At 59.6% G+C, this 21,664-nt stretch overlaps 7 protein-coding genes across 7 annotated transcripts; 1 reads left to right on the top strand and 6 right to left on the bottom strand.

Moving 5' to 3' along the window:
• Positions 1 to 678: 678 nt before the first annotated feature.
• BXZ73DRAFT_52470 (uncharacterized protein) lies at positions 679 to 1,344 on the bottom strand (the record flags this gene model as incomplete). The annotated part of the gene is made up of 2 exons (XM_048020818.1): positions 679 to 963; positions 1,057 to 1,344. Coding segments are annotated over 2 exons (573 nt in total), but the record flags the coding sequence as incomplete, so codon positions are not given.
• Positions 1,345 to 1,671: 327 nt separating this feature from the next.
• On the bottom strand, positions 1,672 to 1,917 carry BXZ73DRAFT_23160 (uncharacterized protein; the record flags this gene model as incomplete). Its single annotated transcript, XM_048017670.1, has 1 exon — positions 1,672 to 1,917. A coding segment is annotated over one exon (246 nt), but the record flags the coding sequence as incomplete, so codon positions are not given.
• A 129-nt stretch (positions 1,918 to 2,046) lies between these two features.
• On the bottom strand, positions 2,047 to 2,307 carry BXZ73DRAFT_25917 (uncharacterized protein; the record flags this gene model as incomplete). The annotated part of the gene is made up of 1 exon (XM_048017723.1): positions 2,047 to 2,307. A coding segment is annotated over one exon (261 nt), but the record flags the coding sequence as incomplete, so codon positions are not given.
• A 5,454-nt stretch (positions 2,308 to 7,761) lies between these two features.
• On the bottom strand, positions 7,762 to 8,026 carry BXZ73DRAFT_104886 (Crotonase superfamily; the record flags this gene model as incomplete). The annotated part of the gene is made up of 2 exons (XM_048016055.1): positions 7,762 to 7,883; positions 7,945 to 8,026. The coding sequence occupies 2 exons, from the start codon at positions 8,024 to 8,026 to the stop codon at positions 7,762 to 7,764; spliced, it is 204 nt and encodes a 67-aa protein (XP_047874287.1).
• Positions 8,027 to 11,685: 3,659 nt separating this feature from the next.
• Positions 11,686 to 11,841, top strand: BXZ73DRAFT_21190 (uncharacterized protein; the record flags this gene model as incomplete). The annotated part of the gene is made up of 1 exon (XM_048017620.1): positions 11,686 to 11,841. A coding segment is annotated over one exon (156 nt), but the record flags the coding sequence as incomplete, so codon positions are not given.
• Positions 11,842 to 16,358: 4,517 nt separating this feature from the next.
• Positions 16,359 to 18,156, bottom strand: BXZ73DRAFT_80296 (uncharacterized protein; the record flags this gene model as incomplete). The annotated part of the gene is made up of 4 exons (XM_048023249.1): positions 16,359 to 16,393; positions 16,456 to 16,882; positions 17,035 to 18,026; positions 18,054 to 18,156. 4 exons carry the CDS (start codon positions 18,154 to 18,156, stop codon positions 16,359 to 16,361), a joined length of 1,557 nt encoding a protein of 518 aa, XP_047874289.1.
• A 666-nt stretch (positions 18,157 to 18,822) lies between these two features.
• BXZ73DRAFT_80297 (uncharacterized protein) lies at positions 18,823 to 20,093 on the bottom strand (the record flags this gene model as incomplete). The annotated part of the gene is made up of 5 exons (XM_048023250.1): positions 18,823 to 18,947; positions 19,119 to 19,561; positions 19,680 to 19,711; positions 19,777 to 19,936; positions 20,047 to 20,093. 5 exons carry the CDS (start codon positions 20,091 to 20,093, stop codon positions 18,823 to 18,825), a joined length of 807 nt encoding a protein of 268 aa, XP_047874290.1.
• Between the last annotated feature and the right edge of the window lie 1,571 nt (positions 20,094 to 21,664).

The following is a 21,664-nucleotide window of genomic DNA, read 5'->3' on the forward strand; positions in this document are numbered from 1 at the left end:
CTGGCGCATATAGATGGTCTCGTCGATCTCGCCGTTGAGGTACGCGCTCTTGACGTCCATCTGGATGATGTCCCAGCCGTTTTGGACGGCCAGCGCGAAGATGAGGCGGAGGGATGAGAGCTTGGCCACGGGTGCGAACGTATCGCCGTATTCGGTGGGGGTTTGGCTGAATCCTTTTGCGACGCAGCGGGCCTTGCGCTGTATGACGGTGCCGTCGGCATCCCGCTTGGTGCGGAAGACGAACTTGGAGCCTATGACGTGTGCGCCAGGGGGAGGCTCTACGAGCTCGAAGGTGCCGTGCTCGTGGAGGTTCCGCATCTCCTCTTCGATGGCGGCCTGCCATTCAGAGGCGTGCGGTGAGTCGAGGGCCTCTTTGAGTGTTGACGGGTCTGCTGAGAGCGAGACACTGGCTGGCATGGCGTACGCGAAGTCGGGGGGATGCGGGACGTCGAAGTCGTCGTCTGACTCGTCGGGTATGAGTGTCGGCATGTCGTCGTAGTTAGTGACGTCAACCCATGTCGTGTCCTCCGGGTTGTCATCCATCTCGATGTCGCCCATGTAGTCCTCCGGTCCCGTGCCTGCGGGGAAGCGGACGTGCGTGGGGTCGTCCAGGGCAGTGGTGTCCTGGGTTGCGCGTGATTCAGTGTTGCCCATGAGTGCTTTTCCTCGGAGTCCACGAGTGGGTCTGCCGTTCGCTGAGCCTTCTCCGGCTGCGATGCGCCTGAGTAAGGCGGAAGGCTTACGAATACGGTGGCCTCTTCCCAGTAGCTCTTCGGTGGGAGCTTGCTCGATGAGGTTCTCCTGTAGGGGGTCTTCGACCGCTTCCTCGTCGCCAGGGGTGTCGTTCGGAGCAGGAGTCTCGGGGGAGTTGGGTGCAGAAGGGGGATTGTCGACGGTGGAGGGAGTAGTTGCGGAAGGGGATGCGTTGAGAGGGACATCCGTGCGTGCAGCGCCTGTCGCCCCCTCCCTTGAAACGCCCTCGTCCGCGTCAAACGTGATCGATTGCTCGGATAGGGGAGAGCGATCGTCCCACATGATGCTGCGCTCCGTCGTGACGGCACGCCGCTCTGGCCAGTAGACGAGGATGGCATCCTTGTGTTGCTCGCTGAACCCAACGAAACGGCCGACAGCTCCACGCGGAGCAAGCTTGGCGGTGTTGTCCTTTTTCGCCCACACCTTCGTTCCCCACGCGCGCAGGTGACTGACGTCTGGGGGTGATCCGAACCTCTTCTCGAACGGGGATGTGCCGTCTAGGGCGGACGTCGGAGTGCGATTAGTGAGGTAGATTGCATGCTTGTAGGCATACGGCCAGAGCCCTTGCGGCAGCTCCGCGTCGAGAAGCATCGCTCGGGTGCGATCCGCGATGATGCGATGACTCCGTTCGGCAAGTCCATTCTGTTCAGGTGTGCGAGGGACGGAGGTGCTGAAGTGGGTGCCGCGTTCCCTGAGGTAGTCTTGGAGCTCGGCGCCAGTGAACTCGCCCCCTTCGTCTGAATGCAACCACTTGATGCGTGTGCCGTGCTGGGTCTCGGCCGCGCGGTCGAGTGCCTTGTAGCTTGCTGCGGCTTCGCTCTTTGACTTGTAGACGAAGCCGTGTCGCCACCGAGTGGCGGAGTCGGCGAACATGCAAGCGTAGCGGTTCTGCCCTAGGAGGGACAACACGCCAGGCTCCCAGGTGTCGGCATTCAAGCGGTCGCCGTAGGCTTTCACTTCGATCCCGAGATCTTTCGCCCCCTGTCCGTCGGCTACGTCAGGGATGGGTGCGCGTGTGATTTTGGCCCGCACGCAGACGTCGCACTTGTCACGCGTGCACCCGTCGACGAGCTTGATTCCCGCTACCTTCCCTCCCCGTACCATGTCGCGCGCCTTGGTGAGTGATATATGGCCCATCACTCTGTGGAATTCAAGGTCGTTCAGCAGACGCTTCGCGTTCTCATCTCCGGAGGCGGCCAGTGCGAGACAGCCGTCAACGTTGGCACTGACAACCTGGTACAGGCCGCCGTGCGCAGGGATTTGGCCGACAACGCTGGAGGACGGGCGATGGAGGAGGGTGAGGGAGCCGTCTGCGATGGTGGATGTGAACCCACGCTCGTCGGCACGACGGAGGGAGACAAGGGTGAAGGCGGCATCAGGTACGTGCAGCACCTTTTCGAGGGTGATGGTTGTGGTCTTTCCGGGGCCATTTGGTACTTCGATGCTCATAGCACCTTCGCCTACGACGCTGATCTTCGCGCCGTTCGCGGTGGTGATGTGGTGAGGTCGATCCAGCTTGGAGTACTGTGAGAACCGTTCGAGGTGCGGGGAGATGTGGCTTGATGCGCCGCTGTCGAAGACGTCGACGTAGAGGTGCGTCCGGCGCGCCTTGTTCGTGGTCAGCGCGCTCACGTCCTCGTTGATCCCCTCGCCCGCGAGCATACACAGCTCGGTGGACTCGATTGCGGCCGCGTTCGCAGACGCGCCGCCTCCCAACATGCCCCCACCTCGGCCCTGTCCCTTCGGGCCCTGTCCTTCTTTCCCGCCGCCTTTCCGCCAACAGTTCGCCTTGATATGTCCGATGCGATGGCAGTTGTGGCACTCCGGGCGCCCACCTGAGTTGCTGGTGGCGAGAGCGCTGTCGCCGCCGCCAGAAGGGGAGAGGAGGATGCGCCGGTCGTACTCCTCCTGGAGTCGAAGGATTATCCTATCGAGCGGGATGGCGCCTTCAGTCATCGAGGCATAGTCGAGGAGTGACTGGATGCGCGTCTGATAGTCCTCCGCGACGCTGGCCGTGATGATCGAGACGAACTCCTCGTCCGACATGGTCCCCCCAGACGCGGCGAGGTCTTGCCGGTCATGGACGAGCTCCGTGAGGTGAGTTCGAAGGTCTCCTCCTTCTGCACACTTGCGGCGAGCCATGCGCGTGCGGATGGCGACGACGTAGATGGCTGACTTGTTCTCACAGGTGTTGACAACCGCCCTCCACGCATCTCGCGCCGGGGAGATCTTGTTGACTTTGTAGAAGACGTCCTCGGGCAGGGTCTGGAATAGGATCGACATGATGGTCGCTTCCTTCGCCTTCCACGCTTCGTACTTGGTATACGCGTCGTCCACAGCTTTGTCATACGCAGTGTCGTCTAGGTGAGTGTGCTCATCTGTCTCCGGGGCAGGGTGTTGACTCGGGTCCTTGTCATGCTTCTCCGTCGCTTCAATGACTTCGGTCGACGTCATGTGGGGTAGGATGCGGTCGACAGGAGGGGGATATGGGGGTTGGCGAGCATATCCATCGATGTGACGGGTGAGGGACTTGGCGGCAAGGACAGTGAGGAACTTGTCGCGGTACGATACCCAGTTCGACTTGTCGGAGTTGAGCATGGGGACACCGTACTTTAGAGCGTTGAGCGGTTCGATTGCGGACATGGTTGTGTAGGTTGGCGGGATTGTTGTATGGTTTTCAGAGTTCGGAAGCAGGGCTCATAACCTGTTAAAGTTATGGAGCTTGCGGGGCGAGGCGACAGAACTATGTAGACGCGTTAGGCGTCGGTCTCACGCGTTCGGGACAAGAACGAGTAAGTGGATTAATGCTAACCTATGTAGACGCGTTAGGCGTCGGTCTACGAGGTAGCGTGAGTGACGAGTAAAAAGGGATAAGTGAGTACAGTGTAGCTTACCTCACGCGTTCGGGACAAGAACGAGTGAGGAGAAGCGCCGGGGCGATACGGGGAAGATACGGATCGAGAAAATAAACTGCGGGTCACGGGGGTATGGCGCGATGCGTGGATCCGGGGACCGGCAGGTAAGTGTAAGAGGAGGCTAAATAAAGAAGGCGATATGCCTCGGTGCGTAGCCTCGAGGCACGCGGCCCATGTGCCCGGGCCGCGCGAGCACGAGCTTTGACCAGACATGTATCGTAACGGAACATACAGTAGAGAGTCCGTGCATAAATCTGACAGCTCGTCCACCTCACCCTCGACTTCCGGCCCGCGTTCATGGCGTGGCCCACAGCGGCGAGCATGGCCGCGGTCGACGGCCTGCGCGAGGCCGAAGTCCGCCGCGTCGAGGCGCTGCTCGCGCTCCCCCCAGCCCTCGCGCGCGCCATCCCGTCGCTCCGCCTCCTCGCGCTCCGCTCCTGCCGCCCCGGGACGACCGGGTTCGACGACGCGCGCGAGCGCAGGAAGAGGATGAGCACGCCGGGCGTGTGCCCCGCGCTCACGGCGGAGCTCGCGTGGGAGGACGACGTCGAGCGGGTGTGGGGGCCGACGAGCGTGTGCGTCCGCCCGGCGCTGCGGCGGCTCAACGCGCTCCGGAAGGAGGTCCCGCGCGACGAGCGGTGGTAGTGGGTCGAGGGCGAGGGCGCGGCGCGGACGCCGGTGGAGATCTGGCGGGAGGACGGCGAGCGGGGGCGCGAGATCGTCCGACGAGCGGATTTTAACAAGAGGAGCATCGATGGTGAGCGTTCCTCGCGTGAGAGCTGTTTACGCGGATGCTAATCAGGCCTGGGTTTTGTAGGTTTCTTCTCGGCCAAGTGCCGCTATGAACATTAGCGTGAACGGCGCTATACAATCGTATGTTGCTATATGTATGTAGCCGATGCTCAGTGGAGCGAAGTATCTGCACACATTCCGTAACCCGTATTTACCGCCTCAATCGCTGCTACGCTTCCTTTCGTCGCGGGCCATGACTTCGTCAGCAGGGCTGGGATCGATGGTACATCGGAGGCACCTCGATCGCGGCAACGTTCCAAACAATCAAAAGGGTACGTTTCTGTCTCCACCTCCACACGCGGCTTCTGAACGCGACGCGCAGGCCCCAGCTCATCTCAGAAATCAGCCCCGTCAAGGGCGTGCTGAGCACGTCGTCTCTATAGGCCTACCGCAGTGCGTCCTCCGGGGGCGCATTCGCGCGCACCTCGACGCGCCCTCGCGCCATCTGTCCCGCCGTAGCCCAGGATCGAAATTCTAACGTCTAGACGAGTCAATGACAGTGGCGCGAGCACCGGGCCGCCGCGGTACGAGGACACAGGGCATCATCCTCCAAAAGGGTCAGCGAAAACTCGAGTCGCGCTTGAGGGCGATTCGAATGAGTGACCGCTCGACGATGTCGCTATCTAATCTTATCTGATGGAGCGCTTACACAATCAGGCGCAAAATGGACCACGCGACGTCTACGCTCACCGTCTTTTTCCTTGTTCTGTTCGCGGTTCACCCAGTCTCCTCTCATCACGGCAGCCTTTCTGCACCGTCTCTCTGTCGGTTCAAGACTTTTCCGAGATGGGGGACTTGGTGCACGTTCACTGGTGCACACTGCGGGAACAGGACTTGAAGGACAAACGGGCATGCCACGGCTTCCCGAAGAACGAGTCGGTGACGTAGTCCGCGTCCCAGCTGCAGAGGAATTACCGCGGCAGACAGTGTGACTGCACAGCGTTTCTCAGGACCAGGGACGGTGGTGTATTGGCGGGCGTCGCGGAGCGCGGCTCGTGGTCGAAAGGCGTAGAGGAAGTGCAAGGAGTTCGACTCGGCGATGGCTACGAACGGTGAGTGCTCTCTTCTGACCCTCTGCGCGACCTCTCTGTACTCGATCTGGACGTTCACGGGGCTATTTTCTGGGGTAGCTTTGTGCTAGGAGGAGACCAGCACGCCACCGACGTCTCTGCGCCGCAGTTCCGTTCGCTCGAAGGTGTGGACAGAGACAGCGACTGGAACGTACGCGAGTACATGGTATGATCATATTCAGACTCCCCTCCGCGTCCCACCTTCCGCGCGTTTATCTTCATCGTACCGCCGGAGCTGCTGCTTGCTGCGATGAAGTCTACGCAGCTCGGCCCCCACGACGGGCCAGTCACCGACTTCATGTATGCTGGACGCGCATCCGCGGGCGGGCGGGATGGAAGCCCGCCGCGCTCACTTTCGGTGCGGCCCATTTGAGCCATACGGTCGCCCTGCTTCGCCACGTTCTCCGTCGCTCCCGTCATCGTGCTCTCACCATGCCGGCTTAGGGCCACCAGTGTCGGCGCGCGGGAGCTTTTGGACGTGCCCATGGCGTTGGTTACGGAGCTCGAGCGTGAAGACAAGATCCCAAGTCGGTGTGGCCCGCGAACGTGCGTGGCGGAAGGTCGGGAGCCCCGGAGGACGTGGTGCCGCTTTGCGCTCCCTTCTCCCCGTTCTCTATACAATGCTCTTCGTCCACGACGACGCGCGGTAGGATGCCCTCCCTGCGTTCGTGCTCGGCTCGCTAAAGGCACTCCAGCGCACGGGCCACCTCGATCAGCTGAACCTTCTCACCAATCGATCGGCAAGTACAATGCCGTGGGCCAGAGCTTATGTCGAAGTTCTTTGCTCCTCTTCAGCAGGCCATCTGGCCGGCCGCGCTCCAGACACACCATCGGCGTGTGGTTTCCCTCCAAAAGGGGGCTCGAGGAGGACCACAACTTGAGACCCCGGTTGTACGCTCCCAGGGCGGCAATTGCGCTTCCTCGACATCATCATCAAGCATCGCCGTAAGTCCTTGCCTCATCCGTTTCTGAAACACATCTCTGCCACCTGTCTTCGTCGCGCTAACCTCCCCACACGACAGACTGCGCGTGGCTGAAGTCTGCCGCATCGCTCTCGTCCACCACTTCCCCGCTGAGCTTGCGCGTATCGTGATGCATCCCCGCGCGGGCGCTCAGCTGCGACGACGTCTCGGATGGCGATGACTGTACGTGGTCTGGGGACGAGGCGGGGACGCAGATGCGGAGCGCGGTAGAGAGCTGGAGGGACGACGTGGACACCGCACGTGAACTCGTCGAGGGTGGCCATTTGACACGGCGACAACGCCGACTGGTGAGTACATCAGGAAAAAATGACCTGTCTCGGGAGTGCTCCCGAGGCTCGAGAGCAGTTCGAGCACGGCGAGACAAGTCCCCTTCTCTCGAGGCACGCGAGCTTGGCAGGGCGCCTCGCGGGCGCTCGGGAGACACAGCCGCCTGCTCGCCGAGCACTCCGGAGCAGCCTCGAGTTTCGTCTCGAGAGTGCTCGAGAGGCATCTTGGGCATGGGACGCACTCCCGATATTGCTCATATCCTGGGTCTGTTTCTCTCCGCTGCCAGATATGCATCGAAAGAAAATATATTGATCAAGTATATGTAATAATACAGTCCAGCTCTCTATATCTACAATACATGTGTCGACCCACCGTGTCTGCCAATCGACAATGGCGAGGTCATCGAGGCGGACCACGCGGTCTGCACCAAGCACCCACTCACCCAGTGGGCGCGTCACGGCGAGTGCATCAAGCTCTGCAGACGAGAGCGGAGAGGCGCGAGACGGTCAATGGTGCTTGGCAATCGGAGTGCCGAGGGAGGGGGCCTTGCTACCACTGCGCTCGAGGGGGAGGAGAATGCGGTCCTGCTGGCGAACTGGGGTGCAGAGCCGAGCGTGGAGAGTTATCAGTGGGCACCGTGTGTGCGCAGCAGAAGAGAAAATACTCACGATAAAATGGACAGTATAATGCGCAGGGCAAACCACAAGCACCAGCATCGAAAGACGGGGCTCCAGAAGAGCCAGGTGGAGAGGTGGAGTGACGGAGAGCTTGACGGTCTCGCAACACACATGAAAACTGTCAGGTCTGGGCCTACTGCTTATAAAAGCCTTGACGTACCATCATCCCTATCCAAACATTCCCCACCCAGTGGGCTTCGAGAGCAGTGGTACACCGCGCGCGTACGACTGTAAAGCTATTGCCAAATAGTAGATACAATGAGATCCGGCAGACGGCGCACAGATGGGAAAGGACACACCGTATTCAACGCCTCCTGCGCGGCGAAGATGAGAGACCCAGGAGGCGCGTGAGCCGCTGTGTCCTGCCCGCGCCGGGGACGATCCCGAGCCTGACCTCGGGCGGCCCGATCTTCGTCACGGCGTGTCCTGGGGCGTGGACGGATGAGCGACTGTCCGCAAGCGAAGCCTCGGGAGCACGGGCGTTCACCTGCGATGCGCAAGTCGCACGCGAGCCCGAGCTCGAGGCCGCCGCCGAGCGCGGGGCCGTTGATGGTGGCGAGGGTGGGCATGGGCAGGCCTTCAAGCGTGCCGAGGGCGCGGCGGAGGTCGAGCAGGAACTGGTCGACCTACGCCTTGGACATCGACGCGCGTTCGACGAGGTCCGCGCCGACGCAGAACGCGCCGGGAGTCGACGAACGGACGACGAGGACGCGGGTGCTGGGCGCGCGCGAGGGGCACGGGGAAGGGGAAGACGCAGTTGAAAGCGATGTCTGGAGCCCACACCGGCAGGTGCACGCACCTCTTGTCAGACTGGACCAGTGATCCAAGCACTCCGGGACTCCTACGTGCGCCGCCCTCGAGGGCCGCAGGCGTGAGCGGAGAAGGGTAGTCAGACGATGCGTGTGAACTAAGATGTCAGAAGGCTCACTCACTCACAATCACAGAATGCGGGAGAGTGAGCAAACCGGGCGAGAGATGCACGCACATGGAGTCGACGAAGGAGCAAGATATGGAGACCACTGGAGACCATGGCGCGCTGGCAGAGCGCAACAGGTCCGCGCGCAGGGCGACTGGTCAGTGCGTGGGAAGTAGCTACCATTTTAACACGGGAGTATCGCGCATGATAGTCCCTGACTAGTGCGCTGTCTCGACTTTGTTTTTTTGTTTCCCTGCCTCCTCTTTTCGGGTCCTCCTACACCTCCATTTCCGCCTCGTTGAACCCCTTCCAACTGTGCGCTCACATAGACTACCGAGAAGTTGGACGGAACGGCTACCCAAGCCTCGTCGTGCAAAACACCAGGTGCGCCGTCTCGAACTTGCTTCCCTACATCCTCTTTCGCGGCCCCTCACCATTCATTCCTTCCTAGTCGAACACCTCCTGCGCGCCCATGGAGACCTCTCGCGCGAAGCCCTCTCTTAGGCCGTCGGGCCGCGCCGGAACTCAAACAAGAGGCGAACAAGAGTCTGGAGCGCGGCCGCATTCGCACATCGGAGCTCGAGGCGGAGCGCGTCCGCGTTGTCCTCCACCCCGCACGCGTGGAGAACTGTGGCAAGCATGTGCACGAACCCGACCCTTACCCCTCTCCCCGTCCTCGGGAGCCTCGCGCAGCCGGTGGAGGTGCGTTCGGACCGTCAGCACCCGGCGACCACCTGAGGTTCGGCACACGCATTCAGCAATGGGTGGTGGAGAGGAGACTCGGACCGAAGGGCAAGGACACAAGGTAACGTGCATACCTTGCGTTCTTATACTTGTGTAGACCGCGAGGCTCCTTTCACCCACGCCACCCCGGCACATCGAGCACAGGCTGTGGGCATAGATGCCCTAGAATGTGACTTCAACCACCGCGTCGCACGCGCCAGACCATCCACGACGCTTCGGCCTAGCCCTCACGCGGACAGGGCCAGCTTCGCTCCTCCCTCTCACCGTCCGCACGCGGCACAGGTGAGGAAGACCTGGGCGGCGCGGAGCTCTGTGGGGGAGTTTCGAGCAACACAGCGGTCCGCCGGTGCTCCTCGCGCGCGGCGGCAAGCTCCCACTGGTGTGCCTTCGCGCTACGCAAGTTACGCCGAATGTATGTACAATGTACCGAGTTCTTCTGTTAATGTTATATAAGTGGTGCAGCCAATGACTGCATGTTCTACACAAAATTTTTACTGAATTCCTGAGGTATCCCGTCCGCTGAGGGCGTCTCGACTGTCCTCTCGTGGCGTCACTCAGACACGCGAGAGCTCGGTAGGAGCCGGCCGTGACTCTCAAGGTGTAGTGAGCAGCCGCTGCAACTCTGGAGTGCTCGCGAGCTCACCGCGGTGCTCGCCGCTGCTCGGGCGACCTCGATATCATCAGTCATTACGCTCGAGAGCTCGAGCGCTCTCCCGGCCATCACTGGCAACAAGCGTGCGATCCCGAGTTCGGGCCGGGGCTCTCGCGCGGTGCGCTTTTTCCTGATGTACCCTCATTACTTTTCGCGCGAATAGTGCACCAATCCTGGCAGTGCGTGTAGCAGATGCCTCGAAATATGCGAATTTCTCGTCTGCGACGGAAGGTCTACTGAGCTGAGCTGGTTAGTGAGTGGGCTTGCAAACATGGCGCGCGGGTGCACAATGCTGAGACTCGAGGCGGGTTATCCGGTGTGGCCCGCGTATACGTACGTGCCACGCATCTACGTCGATGATCCTGTGAGTCTTCCGATGGGTGCGATCATGAAGCAGTGCTGACTTGAGTTGCAGCCTCCAGGCGACTCGGCTCATCGACGCGGCGGACGTGTGACTGCGTGCATACAGCTTTCTCAGACCGATCTCGAACCAAGCCTCTATCTGCTCGTGCGCGGGCGGGACATGTCGCGCGGCGGTGCTTCTCCGCCAGGACCGCGTGCTCGACCGGCTTCCGATACCATGGAGCCCACCTGCGCAGTGCGAGTGGCACTGTGCGGTGATTTGGAAGCGTTTCCCTTGATGCCGCGGATGGCCGCCGTGGTGCGGAGTCTTGATCTGGTTCCCGATGAGCTTCTCCAGTCTAGGACGAGGCTGGGCGTAGTTCTATGACTTCGACGATTTCGGGTTTGATGCCCTCACTTGAGAGGAAGACCCTCTGGGACGAATGGGAGATCGCTTCTTCTGAGCCGCGACAACAGCACAGCAACTGACGACTACGGAACAGGGACCATATGGCGAGCCGTGACTTCGTTTATGAAGCGTGTGGGGCAATGTGCGTCGGTAAGGACGAATGATGCGCGTTAGAGAAAAGACAGTGCTTCGTACAGACCCTAAGCTCAGGTAATGGATTGAGGACGGATAAAATATGCAGAGCTCCGACGGGGTTCCCATTCTGAACACCGGCGCGTTTCGTGCTCGGTGACAGCTTTTGAAAGAACGCGACAATGGTCTCACTTGATGCTATCTGAGCCCTGACTGTCCCCAGAGAAACTAGCACGATGCACTATCAGAACGCGTGCCAGTCCAGCCTGTCTTCGTGGTGTAAGTTAGAAATATATGGAACGGCAGATTCCCCCCTTGCCGTGGTCTCCTGATGATTTCACTATGCATCGAGAGATAGAAGTGCGTGCACAAGTTATTGCCACCACAAGTAATCACCAAGGATCTCTCCAGGACGAGACTACATCACTCAATCTGGTCGCGGTCGCCAATGACGAGCTCGCTGACCCTGACGAACTGAAGAAGCAGATCGTTGCGGTGAGAACACGTATCTCGATGAGTCCTTCCTCTCCGATATAAGGCGGATAAATCCCTTGCGCTGTGCGACCCTAGATAGAATACATACGTAGCTCGATCAAAATCAACGCATCTACCACTAACGAAGCACACGGCCAAGCGAAGTTGCACCAGTACAGCCCCAGTGCGCTGACAGATAGTTCCGCCCATACCAACAGCCGCGATAATCTCGCACCAGCCTGCGCAGATGGAAGCCTGGTTCAACTATTCAAGGCAACATGCTTGTGTGGCGCTCCATAAGGCCTCGTATAAAAAGGAAATCAACACCATTCACACCATCCTCCCCCCACAGCACAATGTCAACGGAAGATCTCGGTGTCCAAGTTTCGCAAGTGATAGAAGAATATCAAGCCCTGTATGTGCTATTCTGCAGAAATGAAACCACTTCTCATTATCTCCTCGGTATGACCATATAGTTACACTGGAAACTACGTGGTTATGGCACCAGCCGGTCAGTACTCTGTTCATATAAGCTATGGAAAGAGGTTCACATCTACAAGCCATCCTCGTCTTCGACTATTTCCTCACGTTCGGCCGAGAGGTCAATTTCTTCTGGAACCGGCGTGTGTCCGGACCGACAGTGCTATTCATTTTGAATCGCTATCTTGCCCTTATTTTCCAAATTTTTTTGTTCCTTGGATTTCACCCATTTACCGACCAGGTGTGTGTTCACCAATTTTCCTTGGATGTCGGCACTCACTTTCCCGTGCTTTTCAGACGTCAGTTTGATGTATACTTCTCTTAACTCCCTTAAACTCAGGTCCACGTACAACAGTTGCACAATACTGAACAACACCACTTGGGTATTAGAATACATACAATTGATCCCTTCGGCAGGTGTGTATAGCACTGCCTATCACTTGATGAGCAATGACGAGCAGTATCCACTAGCATTTTCCGCGATGCGCGCATTAGCGCTGAGTCAAAGTCGCCCACTTGCAATTCTGGTGCTGCTATTTTCCATTGTGAATGTGGGCTTCGACCTTGTGCGTGTAAACTCTTCATTCATTCTTCTACACGGCCCGTAATGTGGCTCCTACACGCAGAGTACTGTCCAATATCGGACACAGAGCATCAGTGATCCGGCTTGGGGAGCACAGGTGATTTCCCTGGTGCATCCGTTGCGATAGCCTATCGGCAGCTACGGATGCATCTGGACGGATCTGGCGATCCGTGATGCGCGCCCGTGGAGACGCGCCTCGGTGGGCGGCAAGGACGCGTGGCTGTGATGCACGCCACGCGTCCCTCCCGCCGTCCTTGCTCTCCTCCCCGCCTCCTCTTCCTCCTCCTGCTCCGCCTCCACCGCCCAGGCAGACGATGGCGACTATACAGTCGTCCTTCGTCTGCTATTGGACTCCGGTGTCACCTGGTGACACCGTTCAGCTCCCCTCCTCCTCCTCCCTCGACCTCAACCTCAACCTCCATGCCGTCCTTCGCCCACTTTGCCGGCCGCGTCCACACAGGTCCACACCGCACGAGGACGTCCATCCGGACGTCCTCAGCATGGAGATTAGAATTAGGGGGTCGCGGCGATGTACCGCGGCCCTTGTTTTGGTGAGTCCCCCGCTCCGCCCTCCTGCACTCCCAATGCCCACCTCTCCTCTCCGGCTTCGCCCATCCGGCCTGCCGCCAGCCTTGACCTCCGTGTCCACCTCGCCCACCTCGCCGCTGCCCTCCTCCCCGTTGCCCTCCTCCGCGCTGCTCTCCGCCCACCTTCGCGCTGCCCGCCTGCGCCCGCACACCCTCCTCAGCCTCCCGCACCTCCATGTCGCCCGCGTCCGCGTCCGCGCCGCCTCCCGCCACCCGCATCTATGCGCCTCGCTAGGCTCCCCCCCTTCGCCTCGTCCCGGCCCCCCGCGTCCGCGCTCCTCCTCCTCCTCCTCCTCCGCGTCCTCCCCCTCCGCGTTGCCCGCCTCCTCCGGCTCGTCCACTTCCGCCCGCGCTGCCCTCCTCTGCCTCCGCCGACGTCACCTCCTCCGCCGGCGTCGCCTCCCCCGCCGGCGTCGTCTCCTCCGCTCGCGTCGCCCGCCCTTGTTGCTCTGCGCCTCCTCCCCCTTCGCACCGCACACCCCCGCCCGCGTCGCCCACCACCTACTCCGCCTCGTCCCAGCCCTCCGCGTCCCTCTCCTCCGCATCGCTTGCCTTCGCGTCTCCCGCGTTCACGTCGCCCACGTCCTCCGCCTTGTCCCGAGGGACATGGTATTACTTACTAGCACACTTATGTAGTAGTTTACTAATAAATATATTTTTATCACTAATCATATACAAGATGTGGTGTGAAGCAAAGAGGGAGGCGAGCTCACTGTCGGAGACAGTGAGCTCAGGTGGCGGCGCCTGAGGCGCCGGTGTCCGGACATCTGGGTGCGACGCTGTCCCAAGGGCGCGCTTGGGGAAGGCGGTGTCGAGCGCAACCGGGCCGGCCGGCACCAGATGCATCCGCACCTGCTGATAGGCTGTCACAATGGATGCACCTGGCGAATCACTACTGTAGGCTTGGGGTTGCCTCGTGAATGGCCTTCCAATCCCCAGGACGCTCCTGATATCGTGAGTATGTTCTCGAAGTGCGGTGTTTGTGATTTCTAACACCTCCGATCACACAGTGGTACGTACTTTTGGATTTATTAGCGGTTTCATATTCAACTTCAGAGTTTCATCCGGTCTGCTTCAGGGGAGGTACTTTCTCGGTCACTGCTGATCCTCGCAGATGGAATTGTTATCTTTCTAACCTGGAGAACCGTCCGGTCTCCTGGAATGAAACTGGATCATCAAGGGGTGGCCAGTTCGCCACGGACATTCGCCGACATCATGCTACACAATGGTCCGTTGAATTCTGTATCCGACAACCGTATGCTGAGTTATGAATCGTTCACAGGAGCCATGTACTTCGTGTACGTTTCGCAGAATTTCCTTCGAATTCTTTTCCAATGTGTGTTTTATTGCACAGCGTTTTTCTTCTTTTGAATGCTCTCCGTATGGCAACCACATTGAGAGGAGTAGGCAGTATAGTATGTGGTGTCCCGTCCGTTTATAATGATCCGATGGGTACCAGATCATATCCCCTGGTCAAGGCTCCTTGATTAGCGCATTCAGCGATCCGTAAGTATAGCATGCAGCTTCTATATTACTGGCACATTCTCATATACTTCATGCCAGTATTACAACGATCCTCGTATCACGATTCTTGCTTGACCTGCAGGAGGCTCATCAGCGGATGGTCAAGCTTGGCTCAGACGACCTACTCCACTCGTCTGCCTCCGAACTCCAGGTCGGAATCGGATCCCTGCGATTCGCGGTGGACGGTATGGGATCCATCGGAGCCGATCTTCGGAATCTGGACGAAGTCAACGCCTCGGAAGGAGAAGAAATACAGGTGACGGAGGACGTGGACAACATGGCATAGGCATGTCGGTGCAAGGCTTGATGCGTTGACCCTGGCCTAGAGATCGGAGGTGCGGAACCTGACGCAACAACCTTGTTCCGATTAACACTGACCGCTATTTAGATGGAAGTCATCATGACCTCAACAGCACAACCCAACATCTCATAGAATTTCCATGCTGCTGAACTTTGAATATTTCTCGGATGACACAAATACGGCTGTAGTGTTTCTTGCTTTCTTATTTTCCGTTTGTATTTATTGCGGGGTCTGTGTTGTGCTGCATCCATGCTATGATGTATCTATTAATTCTTCTTGCGCATGCCGGAATGACAATGTTGTGTTCAGATCCGCTCTGAGCTGAACTTTGCCTCAAAAAGAGAGCGAACATATAACTTGTTACAATCCCGAGTCACGACGCCACAGCGTACTAGCACACAGTGAACTCCCAACCCCGATGCACTTCCTTTGTGACCTCCACCTATGCAGACTACTACAGGAAGCGTGCTCGCCACGGACACTAAGAAAATCGACGCTTTAACAAATGAGCATCGAGAGTTATGCGGATGAAAAAGCAAGATATCGTCGGCCGTACATTACCTCGATTAATGAGTGAATCACGCGCATACATGCACCTGTGTGTCGCGAGATATCTCTGGCGAACTCTTACAATCGTGGCTCCTAATTCGGGTCGAGTCCGCGCATTTAAACATCTCCGCCTGATCGCCATCTTGGCACCACCAGATCTCCACTCGCCTGCCCGCCGGCGCGCCCTTACCTTCTACCCACCACCACCGCTCTACGCGCGGAATCTCTTTCCTGAGCTCCCGCAGCTGCCGCATCGCAGGGCTTACGAACTCGCACGTCTTCCCCCAACGCCATTCAACGCTTGGCCATCAGCTCCTAAGGGTGGATCCTCCAAAGCCGTGCGCATTCGACTGGCGCCGAAGCCGGTCGATCCGAGGGGACACGCGGAGAGTGCGACCGCGCGGATCGACGTGACGGCCTCGACTGGCCGGAGCGTGGGTGGGCGGAGGGCCTCGACGCGGCGGGCCTCCGGCGTCCACCCCGGAGATGCTTGATGCGCGGCGGTGCGAAACAGCGGCGGGGAATTCCAGAGAGAGATGGACGAGCTGAGTCGGTGACCGAAGTGCAGCGAGCACGGCTTCCTGGCGTCACGGAAGGCTGGAAAGAGTAGCGGTGGACTTCGGGTCAAGGAGTGGACGGACAATGTGTTCGCGCACGCTGCACTCGCCTTCTTTCACCACGATCTCGCAGGACCGGAGACCGAAGGCAGGAAAGAAGGTGCCAGGCTGTGAGAAGCGGGAGGAAATCGCAAAAGTCATCCGGGTCGGAGATCGTACTGGTCAACGTGAGGGAGACGAGACACATGCACAGGTCCTCTCGGAGCCAAGGACGGTGACGGTTCCACCGGACGCGTGGGCATGGGATGCCGTCAAAATCCGGAGAAGGGTGCATAGATGGCAGGCGCATTGCATGAGGGTGCACGCGTATGGTTCATTCATGGGCCTGATCAGGAGAGAAACAGTGTCTGGGACCGGGAGATCCGAGAGATCCTTCATCTCCACCGCCTCCTCCAGCCTCGCCGCCGCGGCGCGGCACGGCCCCTCCAAGTCGTGATCGAAGAGAGCTCGCGCAACGTGCGCGAGTGCACGCTACGTCCAACTATCATACGTCGCGCGAAAGCGAGCCTGAGCAGATGCTTGCCATGCTTGAGGTACATACCGCGCGTCCGCATCCCCACTTCTGTCTTGTGTGCATTGCATACGTGCGCGCTACCACTCATACCGGCACCTCGCGGAATAGAATCCTACACGCAATATCGATCAGCTACCGTGGACACAGGTACGTCAAGCGCGATGAAACACTCACCGTCGAGGCTTCTCGCAGGGTCGAGGCTCGCGTCTTTGATGAGCTCGCGCGCCTTCTCCCCATCCTCCCTCCAGATCTCTACCGGGGTGCGCGCCGCGCCGTCGCCCTCGACCCACCACCACCGCTCGTCGCGCGGGATCTCCGTCCGCAGCTCCCTCAGCCTCCGCAGCGCGGGGCTCACGAACTCGCTGTCGGTCCCCACCGCCGCTCCACATCGTTTTCGCGCGCGAGCGCTGCCATCACCCCCTCGTCGAGGTCCTCGTGCTGGCGCGCGTTCGTCTGGTGTCGAAGCCTGTCGACCGGGGAGACAAGAGGAGAGCGCCAGGACGCGGAGCGTCGGAAGCGCCTCGACGATCTGTGGAGGGAGCGGCCGGAGCGCTTCGACGCGGCGGGCTTCGGTCGCGCGCCAGCTGTCCACTGGGTCATCCTCGACGCGCGATAGTGCTGTGCGATCGGCGGGAAGTGCAGGGAGAGGTGGACGAGCGCTGGCGATGCGGATCTCAGTGCTGCAAGGAGCGCCTCCTGGTGGGGCGGGGGGGTCAGCGTTCGGGGAAAAGAGAGAGGGAAGACGGGACGGACCACGTATTCGCGCACATCGCACTCGCCGCACGTGACCACGATGTCGAGCGAGCGCAGCCCGGGCGCGACACCACATAGCGTGCCCCAAACACGATCCGGGTCTGCGATCGTGGGTGTAGTGTGTAGCTTGACGGCGGTGGGCCGGACGGCCACGAGAAGCTGGAGGAACTCGGAGAGGTCGTCTGTGTCGGAGATCGGCGAGATCTCCCCCAATGCTAGCGAGTCGACGCGCCCGACACGCCTCGCAGCTGGGATGACCGCGGGGGAAGGGACGTCGAGCCGCTTGAGTCCGGTGGGCCAACGGTCTTCTTCTGCGATGCGAAGTGTCACAGGCCGCTCTCCAGGCCCCGCAATCAGCCGAAGATACAAGGTGGTGACGTTTGGACACAGGGTGATGATCCCGAGGGGGGTCTGAAGATAGCAGCAGAAAGAGAGGTGGCGGATGGAGGGAAGGATGGTTTGGAATGCATTAGGAAGTCGGAGGGGATCCGTCTGCACGAAGTACGAGAAGAGGGAGAGGGTGTGCAAGCTCTGCATGGAGGCGAGGCCTGAGATGAGTTTTTCGATGTCCATGTCACCAGGCCTGAGGCTGAAGGACGCATCGTCTAATTTAAGAGTCAAGGAGGTCAAGTACCGACTGGACAGCATCTTCGAAAGAGAAGCCACCGTCTCAGGGCCGATATTTATGAGGCTTGCTTGCTCGAGCTTGTGCATGGCGCCGATAGCTTCTACGAGGAGTCGGTCTTGGTGTACGAAGTGCTCGAAGTTGTGGATATCGATAGTGCGGAGGTTGGTGGCCTGGCTGAGAAGTTTGCGCAGAGGAGGGACATCGACGTCACAAAAGTGGTGGAGGGTGAAATTGCGGAGGTGCTGGACGCGGGGGACTTTGGAATATGGCTCTGGTGCGCGCATGTACCGCGAAAGTGCGCGGGCTTCGGAGGCGTCCCCCTTGTCTACTTCAATGTCCCTGTCCCAGTAGACGTTGGCGAAGACTCTGGATATGGCAAGGGATTACGCACGCCTGGAGGTTGAAGAGGTCGCGAGCGCATCGTTGCGGCCGAGGAGGGAGAATATCACGAGAAGGACGTCGTCGTGGAGAGAAAGAAGGGAGGTGGAGCGCATTTTCTGTGCCGCACGTACTCACGGATGGTCCGAGACGGAAACTTGCGTGCGGAGTCGGTGCTGGTAGCCTTGCTGCGTCTGAACCGCAGGGTAGAAATGACTGGGAGTAGAGAGGGAACGAGTGCATCGTGCGCAGGCGTCGAGCCGGCTGCAAGCGCGAGGGGCAAGGTCGGCGTCTACGCCTTCGCAACCCTTGCTATCTAATCTTATCTCATGGAGCGCTTACACATCTGGGCGCAAAATGGCTGCCCAGCCCCGCCCAACGCAGTTCATCGTCCTCTTCCTCATTTTATTCGCTGTTCACCCGGCCACCCCTCACGACGACAGCATTTCCGCAATTTATATCCTTTTTTGAGACAGGTTACTCGGTGCACGCTTACCGGTACACAAGGACTTAAAGGGCAAACGGGTATGCCACGTGGCTCGAGTAAGAACGAGGCGATGACGCAGCACACACCTTAGCTGTACAGGAAGTGTTGCTGCACACAGAGAGAACGCACTGCGTCTTTCAGGACCAAGGGCGGTGGTAGATTGACCGGACTCACTCGCGGAGCGCGGATCGTAGTCGAAAAGGAAAGTGCAAGGAGTTCGACTTGGCAATGGCTCTGAACGGTGAGTGTTCCCTCGTCGCCCTCTGCGATTCCTATCTGTACGAGGTGCGGATGTTCATGGGGCATCCTTATTCTGGGAAGGGACCAGCATGACACCAAAGTATCTCCACCCGTCTTTACCGTACATCTGCCGCGCTATCGCTGCAGTTCCGTTCGCTCGAAGGTGTGTGGAAACATCGACTGTGACGCGCCTAAGTACGTAGTATGTTCACGTTCCGACTCCCCTCTGCGTCCCACCTTCCGCGCGCTGGTCTTCATCGTGCTACAGGAGTCGCTGCTCGCCGCGATGAAATCTACGCGGCTCGTCCAGCTGGCCACCCACCCTCGCTCGCGGATGTGCGTCCAGCGTACGTCGAGTCGGTGACTGTCCAGTCGCGAGAGTGTACCGCGCCCACTTTCGGTGCGACCCGTCTCGCCCCCCATCGTCACGGTCTCCCCGCGTCGGCTGGGGCCCGCCGGCTTCGACGCACGCGGGCTGGCTGGAGCCGTTGGACATGCCCATGGCGGTCTTGGGGCTCGAGATTCCAAGGTGGTGTGGCCCCGCGAGCGTGCTCCTCACCGCTTCGTGCCGGAAGATCTGGGAGCCCCGAAGGACGATGTGGACGCCGCGCTCGAGCTCGTCAAGGGTGGGCATTTGACACGGCGACGACGGCGACGGGTGAGTTGCCTCGTTATTTCTCGCGCGAATACCGTACATCAATACTAGAAGTGCTTGTAGCAGATCTCTGGAAGTCTGCGCATTTCTCGTCCGCAACAGCAGGTCTTCTGAGTCGATCATCGGGTGGGCTTGCGGACTTTGCACAATGCGGAGACTCGAGATCAGTTATCAGGTGCGGGTCGCGTACGCCACACGCATCTGCGTCCACGATCAGGTGAGTCTTCAGACAGGTGCGGTCAAGGCTCAGTGCTGACTTGAGGTGCAGTACCCATGCGATGCAGCTGTTCTGATGAGATGTGGCCTAATCTGTTATGCGGCGGGCGTATCACTGTATGTGTACAGCCTTCTCACATCGACCTCGGACCACACCTCCATTTGCCCGTGCGCGAGCGGGACATGCCGCGCGACTACGTGCTCGACCGGCTTCCGATACCGCGGAGCCCATCTGCACGGTGATTCGAGAACGTCTCTCTCGATGCCGCGGATGGACGCCTCGGCGCGGGGACTTGATCTGGTTCGCGAAAAGCTTCTCCTAGGGCATAATTCTAAAGGTTCGTTCTGATGGTCTTCTGGACAGGCACACTTTGTTGGTGATGAAGTTGGCGAGAAGAAAGGGCTCACGTGGTGGCGCGTGCAGTGCAGGCGGCCAGGCCACGGTCGCACGTCATCGCTGGAAATCCGACAGGGTTTCCATTCTGAACACCGGCGTGTTTCGCGCTCGGTGACAGCTTTCCGATGAGCACGGCGATGGTCTCACCATCCGGTCCCTGACCGTCCCCAGAGACACTGGCATTAATATTGTGTCCAAATGTAGTATTGTACGCGTGTATGAACGAACGACACGTTCTGGCTCCGGACGTTAGCGTTGAGCGCTTCATCAGCGAGAGAGGGTGCACGGCGTAAAGCAGCACCCTTCGGACTGACACAATTGCGCAAGCGGCGGATCGGTAACGCAGTGTTGACATTGACCTCTGCTCTGTTGTGTTCTGGCAATGGGTGATATGTATGGTTCCTGGCGCCCCAGTGACCGTCAAAGGCACGTTGATGAGTACTTCTGGACGCCCTTAGTGATCAAATTCACGCCCGCCCACGAGCCGATGCCAGACGATACGTCCGCGGATGATCACGGCGAGGACGGCACTGGGACGCAGGCGCGGTGGCTCGTCGCGCTCGAGGAGGCGCTCGCGACGGCGGTTCCAGGGACTGGAGGAGAGGCTGCAAGCGCTACGTCGGGGGATGACGGGGTGTACGGAGTGATATCACCGCGAGACGGGCTGGTCGCGCGCGCGGTCCAAGCTTCGACGAGATCCTAATCACGGGCGCCTTGGAGCGAGAGAGACATCGTGAAGACCGACAGCGTCATTCAAAAACGTATATATTCCAGCGACAAACTACAGGCTGTATCGACATCCTTCCGAAAAGGACTTGAAAGCGAGGCGAGCGGTCCTGCCAGGGTAAGGACGTGACGGTGTAGAGAGACTCACCATTGAGACCCATCCTCAGGTCGAAGTCCGGGCGCACAATTGGCTCGGGCACCTTCGGCCAGACCCTGATAAGCTGTCCCTTCCCGATCCACCACCACCTCAAGTCCCGCACGCGCTCGAGAGGCAGCGCCCACAGACGGGCAAGCGTCGGACCCATATGCGGGCCCGACACCTCTTTCTCCGGCTCCTCGCGGAGCTAAGCTGGAAGCGGGTGCTCCTCGTCGATCGCGGCCTAGGGCCACGGGGCGGAACGTTCCCAAAGCGAGGACGCGAAGCGACGCGAAGCGACGCGAGGACATACGTGATGGTGAGGGGTAGTGCGCCAGAGAGCGCTCGAGGCTTGAAGGCGCCGACCGCTCGCCGAAGACGTGCCCGGGGGAGGACGCTGGCGCCGCTGTCGGGACGTAGATGTGGATGGGGACGACGAGGACGTCCCGGGGGCGGACACGGCCATGGAGCACGTACTTGCGCCAGGCCAGCGCGTATCGTGCGGGGCTCTGTGCGTACGTCAGGGCATGCACGGGGGAGAAAACGGGTCAGCAAAGCAGAGCGGACGGAGGGAAGTACGCCGCCTCACTGGTGACGAAGATGCTTGTGATCCCAAACCATATCCACTTGATGACCATGACCAGGTTTGTCGGGCCCGTCGTGTGCGTCGTCGTCCAGGTCGTGCATTTCGTCATCCCAGTTCAAGACGGAAATTGGCGGGGGCGCACTGTAACCATTGCGCCTCGATTCATCCGTCGCGCTCTTCG

This window comes from Epithele typhae (assembly GCF_022376455.1).
Source record: "Epithele typhae strain CBS 203.58 chromosome Unknown BXZ73scaffold_57, whole genome shotgun sequence".
Lineage (NCBI taxonomy): Eukaryota > Fungi > Basidiomycota > Agaricomycetes > Polyporales > Epitheliaceae > Epithele > Epithele typhae.